Source organism: Cyphomyrmex costatus, unplaced genomic scaffold, assembly GCF_001594065.2.
Source record: "Cyphomyrmex costatus isolate MS0001 unplaced genomic scaffold, Ccosl1.0 scaffold160, whole genome shotgun sequence".
Taxonomy (NCBI): Eukaryota; Metazoa; Arthropoda; class Insecta; order Hymenoptera; family Formicidae; genus Cyphomyrmex; species Cyphomyrmex costatus.
In genome coordinates, this window is record NW_017275610.1 from 152,122 (window position 1) to 179,459 (window position 27,338).

General features: G+C 32.8%; 1 protein-coding gene across 1 annotated transcript in view; it reads left to right on the forward strand.

Annotated features, from left to right (window-relative positions):
- The first annotated feature begins 3,547 nt into the window (after positions 1-3,547).
- LOC108771561 (uncharacterized) overlaps positions 3,548-27,338 on the forward strand; it is a 43,551-nt gene continuing 19,760 nt past the window's right edge. The window contains exons 1-6 of the mRNA XM_018536880.1: positions 3,548-3,750; positions 4,889-5,113; positions 7,342-7,445; positions 11,227-11,400; positions 11,913-12,095; positions 13,679-13,861. Coding sequence (XP_018392382.1) covers positions 3,548-3,750; positions 4,889-5,113; positions 7,342-7,445; positions 11,227-11,400; positions 11,913-12,095; positions 13,679-13,861 — 1,072 coding nt within the window. The remainder of the gene's footprint in view (positions 3,751-4,888; positions 5,114-7,341; positions 7,446-11,226; positions 11,401-11,912; positions 12,096-13,678; positions 13,862-27,338) is intronic.

A 27,338-nucleotide genomic window follows, 5' to 3' on the forward strand; every position in this document is an offset into this window, starting at 1 on the left:
GAATTCACGGCTTAGACTGCCTATCAATGCCTGTGGAGTAGCAGGCATCATCAGACTGACTTGGTACGGCACACGCCAACGAATCGCCGAGGCGAGCGGGTGTTCGCCGCGATTTACGCACTCGATGGATATTGAAACGGAGACCAGCAAACGTGCCGTCCAGTGCAGTGTTGAAAGGGATACTTTTTCTAGTTACGAAATCTAATACACCGAGCAGTGCCAGGACAAACTAAGCCTAATCAAACAAGTGTAACGTGACAATGTTGAGGATTTTATAATTTTCGAGTCAACTGTGTCAGATATTAATATATTTTTGTCGTCTGTTTAACCAAGTGATTCAAACAGCGTTATTCGAGTAATATTAGAATATTTCTATTTTAAGTGGAACAATCGTTTTCTTCGAAGAATAGAGTCTTTCTTACGTTTGTAAGGCAGTGTATCAATCAGTTTAGTGCTTTAAAAATGTTTTTTTTTTTTCAAGAATATATCGGTATACTGTTCTTTGAAAACATGCTCGACTCAAAGACTTTTATAAGAACTTCTAAAACTCTTCAGCGAGAAAATTAATTAGGATATTACACATCTCAAGCGACGCGACGTGGCGTAATTTTACGAAACAGTGTTTCCTTCTTATACTCTTAAAATTTTTGAAAATCAAAGTGAACATCATTTTTTATACCATCATTCACTCTTTTATCAAATCGTTTTTAATCAATGTTTTGATATTTTTTAATGGCTATGAGTTGCCATTGAAAAAAGAAAAAGGTTCGTTGACATTGTATCATATATATTTCTTAAAATGCTTTTCTCTCAAGTTTTCAAATGAAATCAATTAAAGTGAAAGCTCTCGAATTAAAAAAAGCATAATTATTAATGAAAATATCAGGAAAACTGAAAGATCTCGATACTAATAGCTGATGAAGTTTGACTTCAAAATAGTTAATATTTTTTTTTTGACCGTTATAGGCGGTAATTCTTTCTTCGTTTGTTTGACAATATACGGTCATTACAAAAAATTGTTTAATCTTAATATTTTGTTCAGAAAAAAAATATTATATATATAAAATCAATACTAAAGATATAACTACCTATTCTATCTAATTAGAATTCGCGCGAATTCAAGTGATTAACCGACACGTAACGCATTTAATCACAGTCAATTAAGTAACAAACTGACCCGACACCTATTGACCAGAATTTATCGAACATGATGGCTGTGAATATAATAAATGTTAATTGAAATTAATCGATTGACTTAGTACCTAACAAGATTAATTTATCAACATCTAATGTTCACGCACAATAAATATACACAAAAAAATAACATTCTATTTCTAAAAAAATGATTACTCAATTTTCTTTCTTTCTTTTAAGTAATGTTTAACAATAAATATATATTTTCTTAATAACAATCTCAAAATATACTTACAAATTTTAGAACAACTTATTATTATATATTCAAAACAAATATTCTTTTATCTTTTAAAGAATATTATAAAATTGATCAAAAAAATATGGATTTTATATAGTAAGTAAATTAAATTTGTTTTAATTCAATAATCTTAATTGAAGTATTAAACTTATTAGAGAATTCAGAATATATTTTGACTTTATGATAAATTTGCAGATATATAAATAAATACTTAAAACAAGTAATTGTTAGTTGCGTATATTATTTTGTATGTACAAGTAACTAAATCTTCATTAACTTTAAGTTGAAATCGAGTAGATCTGTGAGTGTTCGATTAATCATCAATCATCTAGTACGTTTGGCAACTCTTTCATAGCGAATTGAGAGCGCGTTTCGTCATCAGCGAGTGCCTAAATACGAAATCGTTTATCCGTACTATTCTAATCCTCGTCCTTGAGGCGCCACGGAAAACGTGTTGCCACTGTTGTCTTCCCGGTGGCTGTGCCTGGAACTTGGCCGTGGCCAATTGATCGCGACAGAGCCACTTTTACAACAAACATTGTGGCGGAAGAGTTAAGGAGTCGGCGACTAAAAATAAGAGGAGAAACGAACGAAAGAATTGCCAGATTAAAAAAAGAATATCACAGAACGAGAAGAATATCTCGAAACGCACAACGTACTCTTGTAGATACCGATCTCTGGCTGTTGTCAAAAATCGAGATTGTTTTGATTACGATTTGTGTTATTGAAATTTACGCGAAATTGTAAAATTAAACATTTTTTAACCGGTTTAATTAAGATTATATTAATGTTAAAAAATTAATACAATTGAATTTTGATAAAATTTGTAATTAAAAATTTTATTTATATATAAAAAGAATATTTTTATGTATTTTTGTATTAAAAATCTGATTCAGAAAGTTTATCATTACCATGTCGTATTTGATTTGAGTAACATTTGAATGTATTTTGAATAGAATTTTTTGATATATATTTATGAAAATAATTTATATTTAAAATATTGTGTTTATATACGCAATATTTGTTTTTATATGAAAGATTTGATTTAAAAAGATTATTATTAATATTGCCACTTTTAATTTTAGTCATTAATTTTAATAAAATTTAAAAAATATCTTTGATATCGTGATATTTATAAAAAAAAATATCATATTTCATATTTAAAAAGACTCAAACAAATACATATAAATCTGGCAAGGATTGAAAGTGGAACATGAAAGGAAAGTACAATACTAGACGCGAGCGGCTAATATTTAAAAATTCTTTATATTTTTTCGTAACTGCTATGTGAAATAAATATAACCTACAAGATATAGCAACCTATTACATTGCAAAGCATACTTAATATTTTTTTCGTGCTTGTGCAGGCATAGAGCCAAAAGTCCTCTTTTCTTTTTATATATCTTACTGTCGCAATTTTCCTCGGTTTGTTTTTCTTTTTAGTTCTATTCATCCAGCTTCAGTTCTTGACCTCGGTCTACCTCAAAAGTTTAACACATTTATTCAACGAAAAGCTTCAACGCAAAGTAATCTAGCTCTAATAACGTCGACGAATGCACTTTCTCCCCCTTTTCGGTACATATTTTATCTTTCAAACAATCAGAGTCATTTTGCATTTAGACGAGTTTTCACAAGACAATTCTAGGAATATAATCGCGATTAAATTATTTTCGCGCTTAATTAAACAAATGAATTTCAATTATCTTTGTAAAGAGTGCAATTATCTTTCATCTGCAAGAAAATTGAATTTTAAAGTCAAAAGTGATATAAAAAACACACTTTATTTTTTCAGATATAAATATCGAAAATATTCACAGCTACATGAAAGGTATTCGTATTCCCCCTTAAACCCCATTCGCGGTTATTTGGGGCACAAGAGGGTAATATTGGTCTGAAGGGCCAAAAGGTCATTGACCTCTGGACAGCAGAGCTTCGATTCGAGTGGTCGTGGGAGAATCTGAAGAGGCGAAAAGAAAGTGCACGTCTACCTTCTGAAGAGAGTGATTTCGTGACTTATCAGAACGCGGTGGTGCTCGAGGGCTAATTTTAGGAGCCCTTTCCAGAGACGAGGCTCGCAAAGAGATTTCCAGGTCATTGTGATGATCAACCATCATCATGGCTTGGCTGGCAGCGACGACCCTGACGAGTCTCATGATGCTGCTGCTTATGACGATCGCGGCCAGTTTCTCGCCCAGGATCATTGCTACCACTCAAGCACCCTTTGGCAGGATTCTGAAGGCTGTGAAACTCTCCGGAGGATATATGGAAGTGGTCCAGGAACAGAGATGCTCTCACGGTCTGCTCCGATTGACATGCAGGTTGGTTAGCGTTTTTATCGCATTTTGATAAAAATTTCTTAAAATGTATTCGTATTTCTGATTTATTAAGAAGATATTTTGTCATAAGACGATTAAATAAGAATTTGCGGAGCGCTTACATCATACTATTTATTACATATGCCATTTATATTCATATTCATAATGTGGTTCATAAATGTTTATCTAATAATATTAATAAATTTATATTTTGATAAATTATAATTATAATTTATGTTAAGTAATATTAAAATTCTATAAGTTAATATTCATAAATTCCATAAATAATTTTAAATTCTATATATTACATCTTTGTACTTACTTATTGCATTTTCTATTGTATTAATTAATATGTAAAATTAATATAATAATAAGGCTCTGTGTTTACGTATAAAACAATATAAATAAAATTTTTGGCAAGAGAAATTAATTAATAGTGTTGTATAATAATTTTATACTCCTATTAAAATGAATAAATAATATTATATAATCCTTCTCTGGCAATACTAGAAAAATGACACTAAAGATTGCTTATCCAAAAGAAACTTAAAAGAAAAAAGTAAATATATACAAAAAGGACAGTTTTACTGAAATATTTCAGCAAAATTTCACTGAAGTAGCTCAAGAAGTAGCTGTTTACCAGAACGTTAAAATTTTTTTATTATTGCTTATCATATTTGTATTTGCTTCAGCAGTGTACGTATACTAAAATTAGATTTCTTCTCATCTTGCTCTACATAATTATTTTGAAAGTCAAACAAAATTGTTTTTAGATGTCTATCTAGCTAAATTTTTAGTTATTTCAGTACAAAATTGTTCTTTCCTTATATTTACTTTCTACTACAAACTTATTAATAAATGCAATTTTTAATATTAATGCATATCAAAATTTTCAAAACCAATCCACAAAAACTAAAACTATAATTATTTAATTTCAGCTTTTAATTTAACGTTTAGTGACATCGTATAAAATATTCAGGTGTGCGCGTTTTAATTTGAGCGAAAAGAAAAAGCTTTGAGCGCAATAACGGAAAAAAAATTTTTAATCGATTAAATTTTTGTTAAATAAATTTTCTTCTGATTTATTATTAATTTATTTAGTTATATGCAGAGTTACATCAGTTTAATATCGCGTTTGCAGATCGTTGAAAGCATTCATCTTTATTCTGGAGGCGGAATACCACGCGAATCACACGGAATTCTGTCAGAAAGAATCGAAAAGTTTGAAAGAAGATCTCAAAATGTGGAGGAACAAAGATAGTACGCGGAAACGGATGAATATGCAAGAGCTCAAAGGAAACTACATTTTCGACGACGAGGACATCGAGCCGGACGTTGTCGATATCAGATTATCCTTGAATAAAAGGTAGATTCACTTTGTTCTTCCAAATATGGTATAACGGTAAATTAAAACGTTTTGTGCATTAATATAACATTTTTTCTAAATTTTAAACAATTAATCTTAGAAAGTAGAAATATCTATAAAGTATTATAAACTCATGTAAGCTCATATAAAAATCGGATCATATTTGAATTCGCAGTTTTCTTGGATCTTTAAAAAGTGATTTATATCAACATTGCATTAGATTCTCCAATTTCAACTTAAAAATAATTTTATTGACGATCTGTCAGCCAGATAGAATTTCCATAACCAATGTCGACAATATCGACTTTTCTGCTCCTGACACAAGTGTTCGATGGTACAAGATAGTGTTTAGTTACGAACGAAGTCTGAGGTAGACCGCAGCTCAAGAATGACTTATTGCGAACGTTTACTACCAACTACAAACATTGTAATAGACTCTTGGTAAAGCTGTAACTGTGATACGGTTCAACAAAGTAAAACTAGAACAAGCGATTAAATCCTCCTGGAATTCTCTTTGTTGTCTGAAAGTTCTTGTGTATAAAAACAAAATTTTCTATAATGAATACAATACGATTATAATGACTAGAATAAATATTTAAGAATAAATAATATATATAATGTTAAAATTTTAACGAATATATATTATAATTAATAAGTAGTACATTAAATGTTAACAAATTAAATATTTTCATAGGAGGAAAAATTTGCTAAACTCGAAATAGATATAACTAAGATAATTAATAATGACAATTAAAATATAACTAATCCAGAAAGACAGATAAAATAGTTAACAAATTGCAATGTTTTAGAAATATAATCTCTGAAACTTCTGAAAGTCATTATTACGAAATTTAGTTAAGCCACTCGATTGGGAAGCACTCCGATACACCCGCCATTTTTATCCGCCGCCACTCGAGACTCGTCGAGAGTCGAGAGTAAAATCTCGACGTTTGATGTGCAAGGGTAAAAGCATTCCTGAAGCAATAATTGCCCACTCTCTCTCTTTTCCCTTAAAACGTACGTCAAATGATCACCGAAGGAGAAACGATCTCCGTTAAATGGTTTCTCCCTACGTTTACACAGCATCACGCTCCGGGAATTCCGCAAATAGGGGTTGGCAATGCGAGGGATGCAAATTTTGCATTACTGAAATTGCACCGAGCTTTTTACGGAAAAATGGAATATTTCATTTACACTTAAAAACCCCAGAATTTTACCTCACTCTCTCTCTCTCTCTCTCTCTCTCTCTCTCTCTCTCTCACTCGCACATAATAGAATATAAAAGTTGTTTGAATTATTACTAAATTAAAAACAAAAAGGTAATGAGTAATAAAATTATAATTTAATATGCTAAAGAAAGGATAGATGTGATTGCGTATTTTTTTAATACAAAGAACATGTCTACCTCAAAATTAAAATTATGATAAATTTATGTATTCATATTTTTTTATTATTTTCAGAGCAAAATTAATTTTTGCTCTGTTTATTCTGTCTTTGCATTTATTCTGCATTTTCTTTATTTCTCACAGTATTGCGATTTTCTCTTAGTAATATATAACCTTTATATAAAATGTTGTCGCCAAACAGGATGACTTATCTTTGACTAACGAAGAGATACGATCGAGTACATAACCACAAGTTTCAATTTGAGAATCCGTCGCGGCTGGCAAGTATAAAAAATTCAAAGAGATTCCTCGCAAGAGCAAGCGTGGGTGAAACGTTATTTCCCTTTTATTTCCGTTCAGGGACCGATAAAATCGACAAGAGGAGGTCAACGTAGCAGGGTGAAGCATCGAGGCCTCTTAAAAGGGGTGAAAATCCACCCTCGTCCATTATTCACTCCTGCTTTCAAACGCGAGCAACAAAGATCGCGCAGCAACAATCCCGGTCCCACCCCTAAATTCCATCCCTCCAGAAGAAGCCCGGGGGCTGCTTTTGTCAGCGCGTTCACAGCCCCTAATGACCGGCGCTGTTTATTTAATTGGAGGCTGTGGACAATCGATAGTATCCGAAAGTGAAACCTTGCATAAATTGCAATTTATTACGCGAAAATACAGGGAATTTGTACGAGTATATCAGATGCATTTTTAGCGCAATTTATAGTATAAAAGATACTAAAGAAATACATTGCGAAAAGATTAACGTTCGTCTATAATTACTTCAATATCTTTTTTTACAAATCAATCTACGTTATTCATCGATTTTTAATACGCGCTTTTATAATGCAGATGCTCTGGTCAGAAACACTGTCGTTACAACGTGACTATCGAACATCCACGAGCACATTCTTGGGTTCCAGGTGGAATTTTATTAAAATACGCGTGTATACCAGGTGAGTATATTCTCAATAATTATATGTCATACATTTTATAATATTAAATATTTTATAATAAAACCCGATTAATTATTGCTCGAGCTTAGTAAAAAAAGTCAAAATCTCTGAATTAAAAGACTTTATTATTATAATATATGAAAATAATAATTTGACTGGAGTATAGAAAAATCTAGCAAGATACAAATCTAAAAACAATCATGGACCATCAAACAACTAAATAATTATATTAGATTAAAACTAGTTATTTAGAATGTCATAATTTTTTCAGTATTATCATGATACTCCAGAGTTCGGAAACTTTTAAAAAATCGACATTTTTGGGATTACTAACTCCAGTGACCATAACAATTTGTTCTTTAAACAATAATTCTTCAAATTTTCATAACAATAATTAGAGCTAAAGAATTATTGCTAAAGAAATACGCGTTATTAAACGTTAATAATAATTTAAAAAATTTTATCATTCTAGCAAGCAATTTAGACATCCCACATAATCATTTTGATGATCCAAATTATTTCAGATCTGTATCTAGTTAAATTTTTAGATACTTCAGCAAAATCATATTCTTTCCGCGTGCACACCAATTCTCGTATACAAGCATAATACTTTCAATAATCTCTCAACTGCCTGAAATCTTCCTTGAATTTTTGTGTAATTTTTCTCGACATTAATTTTAATTCTCTGTTAATTGTTGCGAATTCCAAACGATAACAGCTTCGACGATTTCCATATGAAACCAACGATATCCGGCTCATGATACGAAATATTTACGGTATTACGAATCTGGCTTTATTTATCGGCGGAATGCCCAGGTCTATTTCTCCGCTATGTTCGCGATCGACATCCGGGCGTGCGCAATCGATGATCGACGAGCTCGATAAAGCAAACGCCCCGGGCACACAGGTCACGCGGGGGCGGAGAAATGCACGGCACGTGACGTAGCGCGTGTCCGACGAAATCGGCTTCAGATTTCTATCTCGCCGTTGGTTGTTGTCCGCCAGCTGTCGGCGATGCATCGATCCTTATTGACCGTGGGATTGCTGGCATATGCGCTGAAATTCTCCCGGCAACAAGAAACAGTGTGTCCGATAGCGCACAATGCATCGCGCTCGAGCGCAACGCGCAGCGATGTCGCGCGGAAAGGTCATGTAATCTCGTCATTCTATGGAACCACACGTACCTACTGTGGAGCTCCCTTGCGAGGGAAGCGTGACGTTTCCTGGGGATTTAATTCTTCGTTATAGAGGTTTCCATTTCTCGAAATGAATGAGCCTTATGGCATAGAAACGAGAAATCATGTGGGCCTACATTATGTCACAAAACTTACGATGTACGAAAACGACCGTCGCAATTGAATTAATAAAATATGTTATAATTAAGCAAATTTTAGTGGGAGTAAACAGAGCTCAATTTCAAAGTAAACAGAGTAAACGGAAATCAATTTCTGGTTATTATAATCAAATATTTTGATAAGCAAAATAGGACATTTCAGTATGATACCGATAACAGTTTGGACAATACGTATAATATCCAATTGGATATTATGGATATTTTTTATATCTTTGTGGTCATAATTGCACATTACTGTAATTAATAGTTCTGTCAACATATATCGTATATAGTCGATCCAAAAATAATTACAGTTAGTTATTATCACTATAAAATGGTTGCAATTTTTATAATTTACATTTTTAGAACAATCATTTTTATGATAATAATAACTTATATAATTTTAGTCATAAATATCATAAATATTTTTCTATTATACATGTTAATATTGCATATTAAACTAATAGAATATTTTATTATAGTAACATAATAATAAAGTTATTATTTATTTACTACATAACATATAATAATTCACAAAATTATTTAACATTGTATTAAATTAGTTTCTATAGACATATGCATATTTTTAATAATATTGTATTAATCATCAAGTCAAGAATTTCAAGGAATCTCATTTTTCAAAGTTTTTAGCGAATTCTCAAATTTTCTAATTCATATCAAATAAATTGTCACAACTAAAATTTATCAAACCAAATTATCTCTTAATGAAACATCAGTATCCGAAATTATTCGTAACATTCAATATCTCGATTGAATGCAAAGCATTTCATTAGACAAGCGCTCGATTGAATCGATAGATCGAATGAAAACCGTTCGCTATTCAGCAGGACAAAACATTCCTTGCGAAGGCCGTCACACTTGGTGGAATATTGGGAACGGTGCATACTGAGGGATAGTAGAGGGATAGAAGGGAGGACGGAGGACCAAAATTCCCCTCCATCGCCCTTATTACCGCCACCAGCGTATCTAAACCCTCCCTCCATCCAGAAATGGCACCCCTGTCCTCGAAACTGGGGCAAGGACACCCTCGTCTCCCAGTTCGCAATACGCGCTATAAAAGATTCGTGCATGCAATCATATCACATTGCGACAAATAGACCGCAACAAATGCAGATATTAATGGCAGCCTTATGGCAACTAAATCCTCCCATCCCCTCAAAAATAATTCTTTTCACAACGATAGAATTGTGTCTCTGTCAGTACAATTTATTCCTAACAATAAGAAAAATTTAATTAAAAGGCAGACATATGAGAGTAGCATTAATACGATTTATCAAATGCACGTGTCACATCAAAATTTAAATTCAAATTTAACATCAATATATGTCTATTGCTTTGAAATAGTCTAAAATATAAAGTATCCCCGCGCAAATCGACGTAAACGTTCTAACAAAAAATAAATTGCTAAACAATTTTTTCAAATAATGTTTATTTTTATAATATTTTGTAAATTTTCCTTTGAATTTTATTATCACCCTTTCCAAGAAAATGCAATAAATCGACGATGCCTTATTTATGACTGCATATATACGCATATGTGTATACTATTAAATTGTAATTTACAATTTTTTACTAATTTTGCAAAAACACGCATGAAATATTATTTTATTTTACGGAAAATACATCTATAAATTTCTATTTTCAAAATATTCTTCCTAACACACTGAAACGCAATTTCGTTGAAACAAAATTGCATTATGAGTGAATTTAGGCAAACGCTATTAGCGCTGTTAGTGTCATTCTACCCTTGTTTTACTACAATTAATGAACAATAAAGATAAAATGGCACAAATAACGCTAATAGCGTCTCTCTGAATGTATATATCATATCCCTATATATCATATAACCAATACAGCATATATCATTCCAATAAATTGTAGCAACATTGTAATGTTTCAGCAATATTGTAATAACATTGCAAATGTTATTGTAAGCTTTTACGCTATATGGATAAGTGAATTTATGAGCGTAGCCAAAGAGAATCATGACTCCCTCAAATCTTAAAGAAGAATAAAAATAATTAAATCATCTTAACGAATTATGCTTAATAAGCATTCACAAAAAATTAATTTTAAGAAAGAAGAAACAATTGAAAGTAAATAGAAAGATTTTTTGAGAATCCAAAACGGCTAGTGTTATAAATTTAAGTTCTGCCAATTCAAAGAAACAGTTTACAATTTAAAAAAAAATAAAGCAAATTAGTAAATTAAAATGTATGATTTTGCAATTTACCTACCAGTAGTTAATTAAAAATATAAAACAGAATAAATCCAACAGTCCATATTACTCGACTATCCTCCTTCCCCCAGATTAAAAAAAATCTCAATTCTAATTTGACCTCCTTTCTAGACAAAATCCTGACTACGTCCATGAGTGAACTGTTGTATCGCTATATCATATGAAGGATAATGTTTCATTGATTGTAGAAGCTGCAGTTAAACGATACTGCAACCAGCAGGTGAAAGTGATCAGCGAAGAAGGTGGTTACCTTAACACTCCGGGTTACCCTCTATACTACATTGGAGAAACATGCGGATGGACCTTCAGAACGTTTAATGGTCAGAGGATAGTTCTGACATTTCATGACTTGAATATCCGTGGTAAGTTCGCGTTTTAACTTTTCAACTCCAAAACTCAACAAGTTAAATTGATAAAAATTGTATTGCTCGCATTGAGACCAAAAACAGATTTAGTTTCATTTGTAGGAAACGAATCTGACGCGTCAGTTCTTTCTCACCACGATGAAAATAACTCGTAATTTTTAAATAGAGAGGGATTCGAGAACTTAAATAAAATCTTAAAACATGTATACGACGTTTGGCAACATTCGAAACGACATAGTATATTTTATCGAAAAATTTACGATCATTATTTAAAACGCAAATTTCAACGATCCACTCTAACTCTTATGAAGCCGCGAAATGAATAACGATTTGCTAACACATAACTAGTTCACTACATACAAACAGTGCATCGCACATGCGCTGCATATGACACCGATCGGATTACGGAATCACGTCGATCGCCTCGTCGAAAAAATAAACGTCCCAGTGCGTCTAATTTCACGCGTTTCGTAAACAAACTAGAGGTAGAATTCACGAATAAATTGCAGGTCCAGATGCTGATGGAAAATGCATGGACATCGTGAGAGTGCGGGATCGCGGCAGCACTCTCTTCGAGTTCTGTGGCACCGCTGCAGGTGTGCGAGTTGTCTCGTATTCGAACGTAGTGACCCTCGACTTCGTTGCTTCAAAGAGGTTTTACAACGCTCGAGGCTTTTTACTGCAGTATCAAGGTAAAAAAAATAACTTTGAGCTCGGAAAACATGGGGGAAAAGTGTCATGAACACGCGCATTGTTACGAAATGGTTAACTCGGGAATAATCTCAGTAAAGGTGCATAGTTAGAAAACTTGTATTAAATGTCCATCCAAATTTTTGTGTTAATTTAAGATACAATAGTAATTTAAGACATAATAGTATTACACGTGCATTTTAACAAGATGAAAAATTAAGATAAAATTATATATTTTTCTATATTGTATTTAAAAGAAAAAAAAAACGGCGATTTAGAACTTGAATAAAAAATTATTTTAATGAAAAGAAGTCACATTTTAAAAAAATAATTACAATAAAATGGAAAAATTTTAGTTAAACTATAAAATTACATTATTAAATATAAATATTGATCTTACTAAAATGTTTTATTATCTAACATTCATTTTTATAAAAAAAGTAGTATAAATTTCCAATTCTAATTATTTTTTTAGACAGATATTTATAATACATTTTTAATATAAGATGAATATATTAGGAAGTAACATAAATATTATATAAAAAATTAACCACTATTTGTATTAAGCAAATCGTGAAATCATACTTTCTCAATAAAATTAATATTTATAATATGTTAAATCAACATATTTTATTCATTTATCTTAAAAAATTAACATTTAAAAATATATTATTTTAATGTTTTATTCGTTCACTATTTTGTGAATGTTATTTTGTGAGTGTTATTTTAACATTAAAAAATGTTGGATATCATTTAACACAAAATGTTTAAATAACACAGTCACATTATGTAATTATCTTAACACATAGTATTAAATTCACACTCGGACATGTTAAAAATTCAACACAATTTTAATAAGGACCTGTTTTAATGCAAATATAAAACGTTTTTTACTGTGTACGTGCGTATTTTATCAGATCTAAGCAAAATTAAGTCGACCATGTTATCCGGGCTAAATTAACATTCTGATTAATTAATGGTTTCAGCAATTATTAGATAAGTTCTAGAGCTTATAACGAAGTATGCCTGTCCTATCAGCATTTTTAATCTTTCTAAAAACAAATTGTATATTATTTTTCTAATAACGTCGTAATCAATACTTCAGTATTTTCGGTAATATTAAACTTACATTACAAAAAGCTTCTTTGCATAATAACGGACTGTTATAAAAATATTTGCCTTTTAGAAAAAGGCAGAATTTATAATCTTATTTCTTTCTGTATGCGAACATTAATAAATCTCTTTATTTCTTGCTCTCTCGAATGTAAACATTTGAAAAGATCAAAGATATTATCGAATGAATATAAAATTCAATTTTAAATACAAAATTTTCGCAACTGAGACCACTTTTCAAGTCTTTTTACCAGTTTAAAAGTTTCTCGAAATGCCATTAGCTACTTTATTAACTATTTCAGTGATTAAAACTTTTAATAACTCGCTAGTGTTTGCCGTTCAAATGTTCGGAAATTACTTGAAAAACCTAAGGAAATGCTGGAAACTCTGAAAAACGACACGATATCGCCCTTTAAAGTGGAGCAAGGTGTTAACTAGAAAAGCAAGGTGGAAATGAACTTATGTTTTGCAGTGCTCGGCTGTCCGGAAGTCTTGGCGCCGAACGGAAGTTACGTGTCGAACGGTACATTGACTTCACGGACATTTCTGTGCAAGTCGGGCAGCGTGTTTCCAGATAGCAGGGAAAGAAAAAGGACGCTCGAGTGTAGGAATGGCAAGTGGAACGAGACCGCTACCGAATTACCCGATTGCGTAGGTAAGAACTTGCTTATTAAATCCACGATTATTACGTTTTGTTCCATCAATATTTCTCCTCGTTATATTTTGTATATTTTATTTACGGGTCATTCTGTTACACTCGCGTGCGAACGCCAATTTATGTTTTTTATTATATTTGTTTATATTAAATTGTAGAACTACATACATCCATTAAGCACAATACAATGTGTGAGGGAATTTTATTCTCTATCAGAGAATTAATAATTTAAACTTTTTCATAAAAGCAATGCGCTTGCCTGTAACGAGGAAATAATACACTTTATTGCGTATAATAATATTCGCAATAAATCTGTGGTTACTGAAACGAGTGTCCTTTGCCTGCTTATTACGCATAGAGAATTATTTATTAATACCGCTAAATATTTCAATTAACGTCGTGAATATAAATTATTGAATTTTATCGTAGGAATTAAAAAGCATTGCACTCGCAATCAGAAAGTACAGAACATGCTTTTACGTTATTCTTATTAATATAAGTGTTATTACTAATTAGTAATTATATACACACATTCTATTTACAGTTTATAATAATCATAATAATCTCACTTTATAATATTTTGTGTTTATTCTCATGTGACATTAGCAATGTTAATCCGTAAATAATGCATAGGTATTATTAATTTTGTCTGAAATTATATTTTTGCCCCCTTTGTCTGCAATCTAAATTTTTTGATCCAAATTTTTTTTATATATTTTAGGCATTCAAAGAAATATGGAAAAATACACAGGATTTTTAACTCTCTATTATATTAGAATTAATAGATTTTTTGACTCAAATATTAAAATCTTATTTAATAAAAATTGAAGAAAAAATTTTAAAAGTGAAATTTCGCTTATGCCAAAAGTGACCCAGATTGCAGATAGAGGGTTAAAAGCAAATTTCAATATGATTGATAACGGAAGTCTGACTCATGCAAGCTCAGCGGTAAAACGTTGATCGTAGATCCGAAAATAATTTAAATTTATCTTCCTCCGTCTTATAAATATTTCGAATTTTTATCAAATTTTTATCTCGTTCTTTACCGTAATATATCTAGAAAATTTATAGCTCGTTTTGCTTTTATTTTAATTTTTCGAACTTTTATCGAATTTTTATCCCCCTTTTTCCATGAATTGATATTATCTGCGTTCTCTGCAACCGTCAATTAAGAAGCAAAATGCATCGTTTCCTGTGATTAATTCGAAATCTACATGCGTGCGTCAGCCGTGCGCATAAACTCACGCAGTATTCAGCGTAGCTAACATAGCGAGGCGCGAGAAATAATCGATACGGCCCTTCCGTGTCGGAAATCCCCCAATGGCTAGTGATGACATCGAAACCCTATAAAAATCCACATTATTCCAGTTTTTCATCGCCCGATCAGTTGGGGTGTAACATCGCTTTAAATTTTCTGCGAAATTTTGTTTATTTGATGAAATGCTTACGAATTTTGATATCTTGACTTTCATAAAAATTCAATATTAATGACTAACATTAAAAATTTGAGAATAAAAAGAATTAAGAATAGAAATATATATATATATGTATCTATATACACATACACATACACATATAGATCTTAATTTGCGATAAGCAATGATAGTAAAGGAGGATCAAGGAAACAAGCGTGTATAGATATCAAATAATCGTTAATATATGCAATTTATTCGTACATAAAAAATTTAAGAAAAAAACATGTAATAAATTTAATTTTATTAATACGTGTGCAAAAAAAAGTAAAATGCAACTAAATACGCGAGAAGAGATAAATATAACACATATGTAGATGAATCTAATCTTATATCAATAGCTATTTTAATTAATCTATCATTAAAAATTACTCTTTGCGTATTTAAAGTTACATGTTTATTTACCTTAAAAAGTAAAAAAAAATAAGTTAGATGTATATATTATATATCAGGAATTAATGAAATAAAATAAATATAATAAATAGAAAATACATTAAATAAAATAAATTAATAAAATTTTGATTGACTAAAATAAAATAAAGTAAAACGAATGTAGCATACAAAATAAATTACGTCAGTCCGAATTAAAAGTTTAGTCGAAGTTTAGAAATAAGAGATATTTCGAGTTTTGTTCGTCAGTATCTGAATAGGTTGAAGTGCCATCACTACCCATGGTTGCTCATCGAGGGGGCTTCATTCCCCCTCGGAGAAATGGTGGGGGACCCTTTCTCGGAGAAGGGAGGAAGCAAGATACCGCTCTCTCGGTAGGGAAACGAAAGACGAAGATGAACTGAAAGCGAGTCTTAGGGCAAGAGGCAGAGGGGTCCTCAAAGTCGCCCATACGTCGTCGTCGTCTTCGTCGTCGTTGTCGCGCGAAGTCAGTCGCCTGAACGTCACGTGCCTCTTTCGACGTGAAGAGAACAAATACGTGTTACTTATATACAATAAAGTAACCTTGAAATTCGTGAAAGTACAAAAATATATAACATATTTCTGGAAAACCCTAGTCGCTTTCGAGAACTTGAAGAAATTTCCAACGTCCAACAGGTAATTCGCGATTATGTGTTACAAAAGTCATTCATAACCTTGAAATTTATTTTGTAGATAGAAATTATTTGTAATAGTAGCTCAGTTTATTGATCCCTCAAAGTTACTTAATCTTTGATATGATTCATAACTGTAGTAGCGATTAATACGATAGAACATTCCACTGAATTAAGAAACAGAGTCTTGTATATAGATACATATACTCCAGGACAAAAATTTTAAAAAAACTTTTGGAAAAAATTGATATTTTGGAAATAGTTCGTTTAAATATCCACAATAATTTTTTTGGCCATAATTTCTTACATTCAATAACTGTTATTGAATCTAAAATATTATTGTTAAAAAACACGTTGTGATGAATTCAGAATATATTTGAATATAACTCCAAAAATTCAAGTGTTGTTCAAATTTGAATATTTGTATAAATACCCAATAAATACCAGCTAAAAGTAATATAACATTAACGTTTTTAACACTTAAAACGTAATTTATGCCACATATGTGTCATATTATATTTATATTGTTAAATGTAAAATTAATATTAATATTACATTACTGTTAATAATTGGTGTTTATTGGGAATTCAAAAAAATATCAATTTTTAAAAAGTGTTTCTCCAAACTTTTGGCTTGGAGTGTACCTACACGCGCTAGTATTTTACTAAATATAAAATAAAATAATTTATTTAGAGTAAATCTCATTCAAAAATAACATGCGCCGCTGCATCGCGAATTAATATTAAGTTTCTGTAAATTTCATAATTATTTCTAAAACAACTAAAGCTTAAAAACTGAATTGCCGTTTAATTATAATAAATAAATTTAATCTAACTTTACGAAGTAGACCTTGCGATCTTTCAAATATTGATGAAATGTTTTTTTAAACCGACAATTTAGAGGCAAAGCGCTAGGTGATTTAAAATAAAGTGCAATTTATATACAAAGTATTTCTTGTAACTGGATTGAAGCAGTCGATATCGAGCGCGAGGTCAACGTAATGATCTTCCTATTTCTATTGAACCTTCGCACCCGTTACGATCTCCAAGCAATTAATCTCGTGTTCTGTTTCTCTTTAGCTAGTCTATATATATTGTATATAAATCGCTGTGAATCCCCTGATGGGGATTAATTATTAACGAATCATTAGTCATCAATGAATGTGAAAGCGTGATTAAATTGTTAATATAGTTTGAGCAACAGCAAACATTTCACTTAATTCTTAAATTGAATATATTCCTTCTGAAAGCTCTATACTTTCTAAAAGTAAATCAGTTACTTCATACTACATTAATATTTTATATCTAGAAAAATGCTACATTATAATAATTTTATATCTAAAAAAATTCCTTTAATTTCGTTTCATTCAAATTTTTTAATAGAAAACCTGATAATTTCTGAAACTATAACTTAATTATGCTACAAATTTTTTAAAAATTTATTCAATTATATATTTATCTCAAAATATTTTCTCTTATTGACCTTTTATATGAAAACATTATTTTCTTGTGTCTTTTTTCGCAAGAGATTCTTGTTGAAACTATATTTTTTACCATCTATACTAGAAGTTATTTTTTATATTTACAAAAGAACATTTGTTTATGTAACTTTTTGTTTGCGTTATATTTGTTTACAATACCTATCCACGCCCCATCTAGTCTGTCGTCTCTAAACTATTCGCGTGAATCTCGTACTCTCTATGACATTTTCAAGCACGCTGAAACATAGGCAATGGAAAAAGATAGGTACCGCTGGCAGCTGTGGCCCAAATTAAGGCTTGTAAAATATCATCCTGCGGAGCCTGAAACCGACGGACACATAAAAGAGGATAAAAAAAACGCGAGACCGAGAGAGGGAGGGAGGGGGGCGAGGGAACAGGGAGGGAGAAAGAAATTGCTTTGTACGAGACCATCTATTCTTTTTTTCGTTTTTCCGCCAGCGGATTGTGCCTGGTTTCCCAGAAACAATCATTCGACTGCGATAGCTACAGATCCTCCACGAAGGAGATTAAGGGATGGATGCTTCTTCTTTGTGCACCTTAAATAAAAAGGCACGAAGTTAAACTTGAACTTGTTAAAGCAACAATTAATCTTGTTATACAATGAAATAGATTTCTGATAATTTAATGAATGGAAACAATGAAACTCTAGAAAAATTATTATAGAAATATTACATTAGAAAAATACATGCATCTATTGTTTAAATTTTGTACAAATAAAATATATAATACAAAAAAAATAGAAAGAAGTACGGCAATATATAAACTAATTTCATTTCACAAAAAAAATACTTGTGACAAACTATATTGATAAGACAATACATATCCACATCCGTTAAAGATGTATGATTAAAGTTCACCGAAACTATAAATATTAATTTACTTCATAGCGATGACAAGATTAAGATGAAATTTCAGTTTTATTTTTTTATTTACAATCGTTTTCATTAAAAATAAATGATATCTAAATAGCTAACGAATTAAATTCTTCCACGTATGTTTTATATCTTACTACGCGAACTTATGTTATTATTTTTTCCTTTATAAACACCGGGCTAAGTGGAACAAAAAATATAAAGCTGCGCTCTCCTCCGACGAAAAAAAAATAATAAAAAAAACTGAATAATCTTCGATACAGTGCGCTTTTCCATTTCAATCGTTCTCGAAACAAAACCAATTTTGCACGCTCCGAGGAAATCCATTTCGACGCAAAACGGTGAACGAACACCCCTCCCCAATTTCCGAATAAATAAAATCGGATTTTCCATTCATCACTTCGGGAAAAGAGCATTTCGGTCCCACACAATGCAGTCGGGGCAGATGCATATGTACATAATTTGGAAATTGTGCAGCTGCAACGTCATCTCTGTGCACGCCGTGCAGCGTTAAGGAGCGGGAGAGAGTAGGAAAGAAAAGGAAGAAAGACGAACGGATTTGATCCTGAGGGGAGTAAAAGGCGACAGACATGGTGGGGATATTTCCTTCCCTTTCTCCAAGTTATCCTGTCTGTCTTTCTTTCCCTTCTCAACACTCACTTCCTCCTCCCACTCTGTCTCTCTCTCTCTCTCTCTCTCTCTCTCTCTCTCTCTTTCTTTCTTCTCTGATAAATTTAGAGTTAGTAGAATAAAACAACAGAGCGCACAGCTGCACCGCTCGAGCTGGCTTCGTGAAAGTGTAGCTTCAATCTGTTACTGAAAACGAGAACTTTGTTTAAATGTCTAGCAAAGTTAGCCGAAGTCAATCGAGCTTATTGGAGATTACTTGCGATTACTTGAAAATATTTCAATTTCTTTCAGGAAATCGAAAGCTCCAGTTAGAATGACATAATATATTAGAGATATTAGTTAAAATTTAATAGAATAAATAGTAAATTATTGAGAGCAAGTGGTAGAAATGATTTTATAATCAGTTTATTATTATAGTAACATTTTTATACCTAATTATTATGACTGAAATTACAAGAAAAATATTTTATTCTTCTTTTAATTTGAAATAAAGTATAAGAAAAAAGGAAACTCTTTATAAATTTAAATTTTTTAATGTGTGATTACGAATTCTTCATTATAAAATTCAATAATACATTAGAAAAATATATTCATTAAAATTTGAATGGAATTAAAGGTAAAATTATAGACATTCAAATCGTAATTTAAATCAATAATGAAAAATAAATGGTATATCGAAATTTTATTATTAGTTTCTTATACTATACGTGTTACAAAATTATTACAATTATAATGACTTGAAATTAGAAAAAAATTAAGTAATTTTTTTATTCTCTCTCAAGCAAAGAATACAGGCATTAAAGAAAAAATTCATAGAATATTTGCCTTTATTAAATTATATTTTTAATTATAAAATTTACGGAGCAAATTTATTATTAAATTCTGATGTAGAATTTAATCTGCTGCTTTTGGCGCAGAATTATAAAATTTTATTGCTCTCCGTACTCTGCAAGAGTGACCTGCAGGGTCATTATTAATTTCTGACTTTGGAAACTCGTTTCGCCATCAGAATTTTACGGAATTCTCCGTTATGCAAAATTAACGAAGTCCCGCACAGCTGTATACGCGGCCCGTTCAGCTGTTTTGCCCACCACCAAAATCGATTCTAGTCCCCGCGTTGCGTTCTCCGCGAAACCGACACGTTCGTATCTAGTTCGACCTATCGCGCACGAAGAGAGTGGCCAACTTGTTTTCGACGAGACGCAGGAAGAGACGCGGCGGAAGATGCATCACCAACGACGCGATGGTAGAAGGGATACAACGCTTGGCCCTGTTTACTCCCTCCCCGCTGGCATACGTTTCCCCTCTCTTCTCACTCTCTCACCGTCGTTGCCCTCACCACCGCGGCACTGAGGTCTCCCCTCACACCGGTGGAGGAACAACGTGAACTGCCGATGCCAGCGGGAACCTCCTCCAGTCGCCATCGGCGTTCCTGATATATACCGAGTGGCTCCATCGCGTCTTCCTCATCACCGACCGCCCTTTGTTTATCAATGGAGAGCTCGTGTTCACGGTTACGTACGCACACTTACTCGCGATCACGCATCACCGCCACGCACGCGCGGGGGTATCGTGAGTCTGAGGCACGTAACCTCGTAGAGAAGCCCTATTCGTCGCATCTCAGGTCGCCCCGTGAGCGCATCGTCAAGGTCATCGCGGGAACAAGTCGAAAGATCGTCACCAAGTAGATTCACGGGGTAAAGTCGAGCCACTTTGTGAAAGAATCCGCAGAGAGAAGCCGAGGGATCGACGAGTCTCTCGGTAAAATAGAGCTCTTGAGAAAAGAGACTGTTCTGAAGAGCATGTGATGTTCGATCGTGACTTCGAAGAGAATGCTCTTAAGAGTTTAATTCTATAAGAAGTGACTCTTCTGCGAGAACAGGAATTCTCCTACATGCAGAAGTGTCACATTTCCCTTTAAATTCCTTGGTAGAAGTAAGAGTTCTTGAAGAGGATGTTCTCCAGGAGGATCCTTTCAAAAAGATAATACTGAAAAAGCCAATGAGCCAATCTGATAAGAGATAGTTCAATCTTGAACAAGGAAATTTGTCAATCTTTCCTTGATCTAAAAGATTTATTCTGAAGAAAAATAGAGCTTTCGAGGAAAAAAAACCGTTCTGAAGAACATGTTATGTTACTTCGGAGAGAACACTCTAAAAATTTTATTCTTCAAGAAGTGACTCTTGCGAGAAGAGGAATTCTTGGTTAAAATAAGGAGAGGCATTGAAAAAGGCCACAGAATTGATACATGTAGAAGTAACAAAGATTTTTTTCTCTAAATTCCGTAGTTGGAATAAGAATTCTTCAAGATAATACTCGCTAGGAGAGTCCTTTCGAAAAGAGAATACTGAAAAAGTTAGCAAACCATCTGATAAGAGATAGTTCAATCTTGAACGAGGAGATTTGCCAACTTTTCATGTTCTAAAAGATTTATTCTGAAGAAAAATACATCTCTCGCTAAAAGAGACCGTTTTGAAGAGCATGTCATCGAAAACAATACTTTTAACAATTTGATTCTACAGGAAACATTTTCTGTGATAAGAACTATTCGAAAGAGAAATTCGTAGTTAAAATAAGGAGACACTTTGAAAAGATAAAGAATTGACATATGCCGAAGTGTCTTTATCAAAAGATTTTTTTTCAAATTCCTTAGTAGTGCTTGAAGAAAATCCTTCCTAGGAATGTCTTGTAAAAAACAAAATACTAAAAAAGTCAACAAGCCATTGATAAGAAATAATTCAGTCTCAAATAAGGAGATTTATCCACAAGAATTCCATATTCTGAAAGATTTATTCTGAAGACGTGATTCTTTTCCGAGAAATCAATCTTTAAAAAAGGAACTCTCTTAAAAAGACATTTCAAAATACATTGACGCTAAAGACTTGACTTTCTCCCGTGTCATAGTTCAAACGGAATTACAAAGCAAATAAAAAATTAGATTTCTTTCTTAAAGAAACCTTTCTAAGAATTTGTTTCTAAATTCAGTAATTAAAGAGAAATATTTTTAAAAGATACAAAAACAATTATAAAATTCATGCAAAAATATTAATAGATACCAAGCTCTTGATTTTGAACCGAATAAGATCTTCGTTTTTGCCATTCACACCAGAAAATTTTCCATTTTTTATTGTTAAAAAAATCTCAAATAAAAAATGTAATATTGAAACTCGAGTTCTGAAAGAATTGTAATCTGACTATAACAAAAAAACGTAATAGCAGTAAAGATCTCGAATTCGAGGTTACAAAGGTCGACTAGGTAGAATTGGGAAAGTGTTAGGAGAATACATCGATTTTAGAAGGATATCTAAGAGAAACGAACCGACGGACGGGCCCAATCAAGGTCGACAGCGAAATCGCGATTCCCGGTGAACACGCGCGTGTTGCGCGGCGGGCAAAGTTCAGCCAACTCGGAGAGTGGTAACTGAGCTGTTAATTATGCCTTGACGAGCTGTAACTATACGGTGCAAAGTCACACGTAACCAACCGTGAAAGGAGAGGGAAAGAAAACGGATAGATACGCGGTCGAGATAAAGGGAAATGCAGCGGTGTCGCAAAGGCGCGCCGGTTAATTCGTGAAAAGGCATTTCTCTCTCTTAGGTAAGCAAATTGGCGAGTCGCGGTGCGAGGAGAATAGCTCGAGAAGAGTAGCGGGGAGTCGCGGCCGCTCGGACGGACTTTGTACCCAGCTGTAATGACTCATCGGTGTGGTTGAGGAAGAAGGAGCGTGACGTCGAGAGCGAGAGATTATTGGTACGTGTGACGAAGACAAGGCGCGAGGGAATGCGTTTGCTAAGGAGACGCGAGCAGCGACCAGGTATCTCTATCCGAGCGATTTTTACGGCGAGAAATCTTACTTACATTAGACGGAAATGAAAAACGTGTGTGATTATGCAATATAAAGATTAATTAATTTATATCACGCGCCGTCAGCTCGAGAACACGTGTACTGCTTTTATATACTGGTAAAAACGAGATATTCTTCCAAGTTTTAATCAAATATAGATCAAATATCGGTCCTATTTATATTTGGGTTTTATTTAATAAAATTTGATTGATATTTGGCTTACAATTGTAGGGAGTTTCGAAAGTATCGTGCAATATAGCGTGGTGATGTGTAATATCAATATATGTATATTTCATATTACACACATGATACAAAGCACACCATTTTTAATAATAATAATAATCGCTGAATTGCAAAATGTACAACATTGTAATGAAACTATAGCAAAAGAACTGTGAGTAATAGAATGGTATATGCATTTTAATTGCGAGTTCTGTTATTTTCATTAACAAATATTGATAAATTTTAATGGAATTAAAATTATTGTACTAAGTATTTAATTGAATTTTTATTTTCAATTTCGTTTTACAAAGATTTAATTGAGACCAGCCTTAAAAAAGTTATCAGCAAGATTTATTTCTGATAAAGATTTTTTGATACTTTATTGGTAAAAAAAATTTAAATATTTTTAAATGAAGAGGAGCATCTCGTCTCTCCAGTTTTATGTCATTAATGTGAAATTGAGCTGACGGAAAAGTTTTATAAAGCTCTTTTCAGCTTATGCATTTCACGGGAAGCCACAATTAAGCAAAAAATGGAGTTGTACTGGTTCTCGCTCTGCGTTCTTCACTTCTATAAAATGGAACAAAGTTTCATTTGTGATTCTTCTCTCTCTCTCTCTCTCTCTCATTTTTAGGAAGATTATTTTTCCCTCTGTTTGTCTTTCTCTTTTTGTTACATCTTCTGAAAAAACCTAAACCGTGGCTGAAGCACAACATGTTTGTGGCGCAACAAGGCCACAACGAATCATCATTCCGCCAAGTTTCACTACGACAAACTTCTAATGGATTTAAGCGAGATGTTTCAATCTAGCGAATGCAATCTGAAGACCCAAATACGCTTTCGGATCACATCATGATCGACAAGGAAGACGAACATTATTGAAACACAAAGATCATTGAAGCTTTTGTATTAAAATATAAAATAGCAAATAATTAGGAATTAATGATAAAAAAATATTTCGCAATTGAAAATTGTTGTTTTCGAAATATATTTTTCGAATTTTTTCAAATGCATTAATTGCGGATAATTAATGTAGAGATTAATAAAGAAATTATTTAATAAAGAAATTTGATTCAAGAAGCAATTAATATTCAACAATTATTTTACTTTTTTTAAATGTCATGTTAGTGACAAATCTTAAAGTATTCGAGAAAGATAAAATGAGGACAATTGATGGAGATATTAATACAAAAATGTGATTTAAGGAACGAAATAAAAAATTTAATTTACTTAATTTTAGTTGTCATGAAAAGTGTTAAAAACTTGAAGTATTCGGCTTTGTTAGATTTTTTATGTAAAGATTATCTCAAGATTATCTCTTTCTGTAATTTCAAAAATTTACCGAGCGAAAAGTTATATATAATTTGACAACGTATTATGTCATATCACAGCGAATATTATACGTATATGCGCGTATATCTTTAATTAAATAAATCTCTTTGATTCTCTATTTGTTTTTTTTTAATATCGATTATTTAATCTATAAGCTACGTTCTAATTAATTAGCCAGCTTCCTATCCTACGACAGTCTCATTAACGTGTTTTAAATCCCCATGCAAAAGACGCTAATTACAAGGAAGAAACTAAATGGTTTTTATCGCGGATAAGATGGCGATAAAAATTAAAAAGAGAAAAGGGAAGAAGCGATACATCCGAAGGAACTGATACAAGATAAAATGCGACTCCTTTATCCCCTCCTCGCAGGGTCAAAGGGCGCAGAGGCGTCGTTTCGTTTACGCACTGCCGACGGACAATAAAGCCGACGAAATAGCGTCGCATTCGCTCAGTCGATGCCACAACGACGTCGCGACGTCGGTGTCAAAGTACAGTTCGACCGAAGCGAGGGAGGTGGAGACGAGCGCGCGACGGCCGATGACGATGACGCGAGCGGCAGACCGTTCCCGGCGGTGACAGCGTGCGCGTGTTTCCCTCGCGATCCAATTCCGCGATCAGGAATCAGGATCGACACTGAGAAAAAAATATTCGTAGTCGAGCACAAGCGAGATCAGTGGACTTTCACCTTTAAACCGAGATTTTTTTGGTCGCCAAGGATGAGAGGAGAAAATTTTGGAGGAAGAAATCTCTCTTGGACTTTTCTTTGACACGAGGACCAAGTTAAAGGGGGCTACTTCAAAGCGGAAGTTTTTCATGTTGAGAAGGACACGAATTTCTTTTAGACGAAGATAAGCGAAAAATATTTCAAGACTTTCTACGTAAGAAAGTTTCCTGCGATAAAGAGAGCCATTCCGAATTGATTTTTTTGCACTTTGAAATAGAACTTTGCAATTCGAGCTTCCTGCGATATCGTTCCTCATGAGAGAGACATATTAGATTTTATATTGTATTACGCGAGAAGAATTTGAAGACTGGAACGTCTTCAACGTCGAAGACGCGGGAGAGATAGATCTTGAGCTCCCAATTTCCTGCTACATCAAGAAAATTATACATTTCGAATATTGGATTGTTTGCGACGCGCGTGCAACGTAAAGACAGACTTTGAATTTCATCATCCTGTGATCGCTGGGAGAAAACAAAACCCATAAACAATCTTCGGGTCGGCACAATTGCAAATTATCTGCGGCTGCAGTTGCATTTTTCATCTCATTGCGATTTTTCCAGCGAAGTTCTCAGACGATCTGTTTGCGAACTTTTCTCTCACGAGAGGAATCGCGATCGTTTTTCCTTTTTCTTTTCTCAATGAACCACGCGCCAGTCTCGTACGAATAAAAAGAGAGAGAGAGAGGGGGGGGGTTAAGAGGAGGGGGAGAAAGTGGGAGAGTTCTCAAGAGATTTAACGCGAATCCCTCGGACCTTTAGTAGGATCTAGTGGAAGCAGCACAAGTGCGAGAGACTCGTACTGTTGTAACGTGCAGCAGGGATCGTGTGATGGTGGTGGTGGTGACGCGCAGCAGCAGCTGACAGACGGCCGGGACACGACATAATAGATATTTAGTCGGATTTCGAGGTAGACAGACTCTTCACGATGATTCGAATATTCACCGATACCTTCAGGAACCTGATCAGTGAGTGTCACACGCTTTTTACGCGTTCTTTTTTTCCGTTAGCGACCGAAATATCAGCAGAAAAAGCAGTTTTGCAGCTGTTGTATGCAATTCTTTAATATGATTGACATTTAGATCCAGGGAACTAAAGGCAAGATCGATCGTATTAAGGAATTTTACTGTAATTGCGAAGCTGCTTCTTCTGCTGAACGCAGCTATTATTTAGCATAATCTAGACAAATGTGACCAGAAACTAAAGTTTTATATGTCTTTTACTATCAATATAAATTAACCTTAATCTCGGTCTAATTTTCTATTGATAGATTCGTACTATCAGATACCCAATTGAGTCAATTTTAACCATCCCCTACAGATCACCACTATTCCTACTCGATATGTCATTGATTTTATTAATATTAAAAGAGACCAACGTTTTTTGCTCTCTATAAAAATCAAACGAATAAATTGCTATGAAAATAAAGAAAGTGATGAGAAATTAAGTATTTTATCAGTCAAAATAGTTTTTTTATCAATCAAATTAATCTGATCCTTTAATAATTTAATATTTAACAATTTTTCCTTTTTCTAATTCTGAGAATTAGATAAAGATAAAGAGAGTGAAAGAAAGATTTAAATTAATCTACGTTGGTAGTAACCAAACGTTGGAAATCGCTCTTTTTTCTATGTAAGCATTAAAGAAATTCTCCAAATCTCGAAATTTTGCTATTCTGACGAAATAATGCGTTCTAATGTTCAATGTTCAATTAAAATTTTAATTTTTGAACGTACACTGAGCTCTGTTCAAGTTCTCTGACCAATGTTTGCATTGTTAATTGCTTTCACAAATCATTGAAAAAAATTACAATTCCTATTGTTCGAATTGGTTATAAC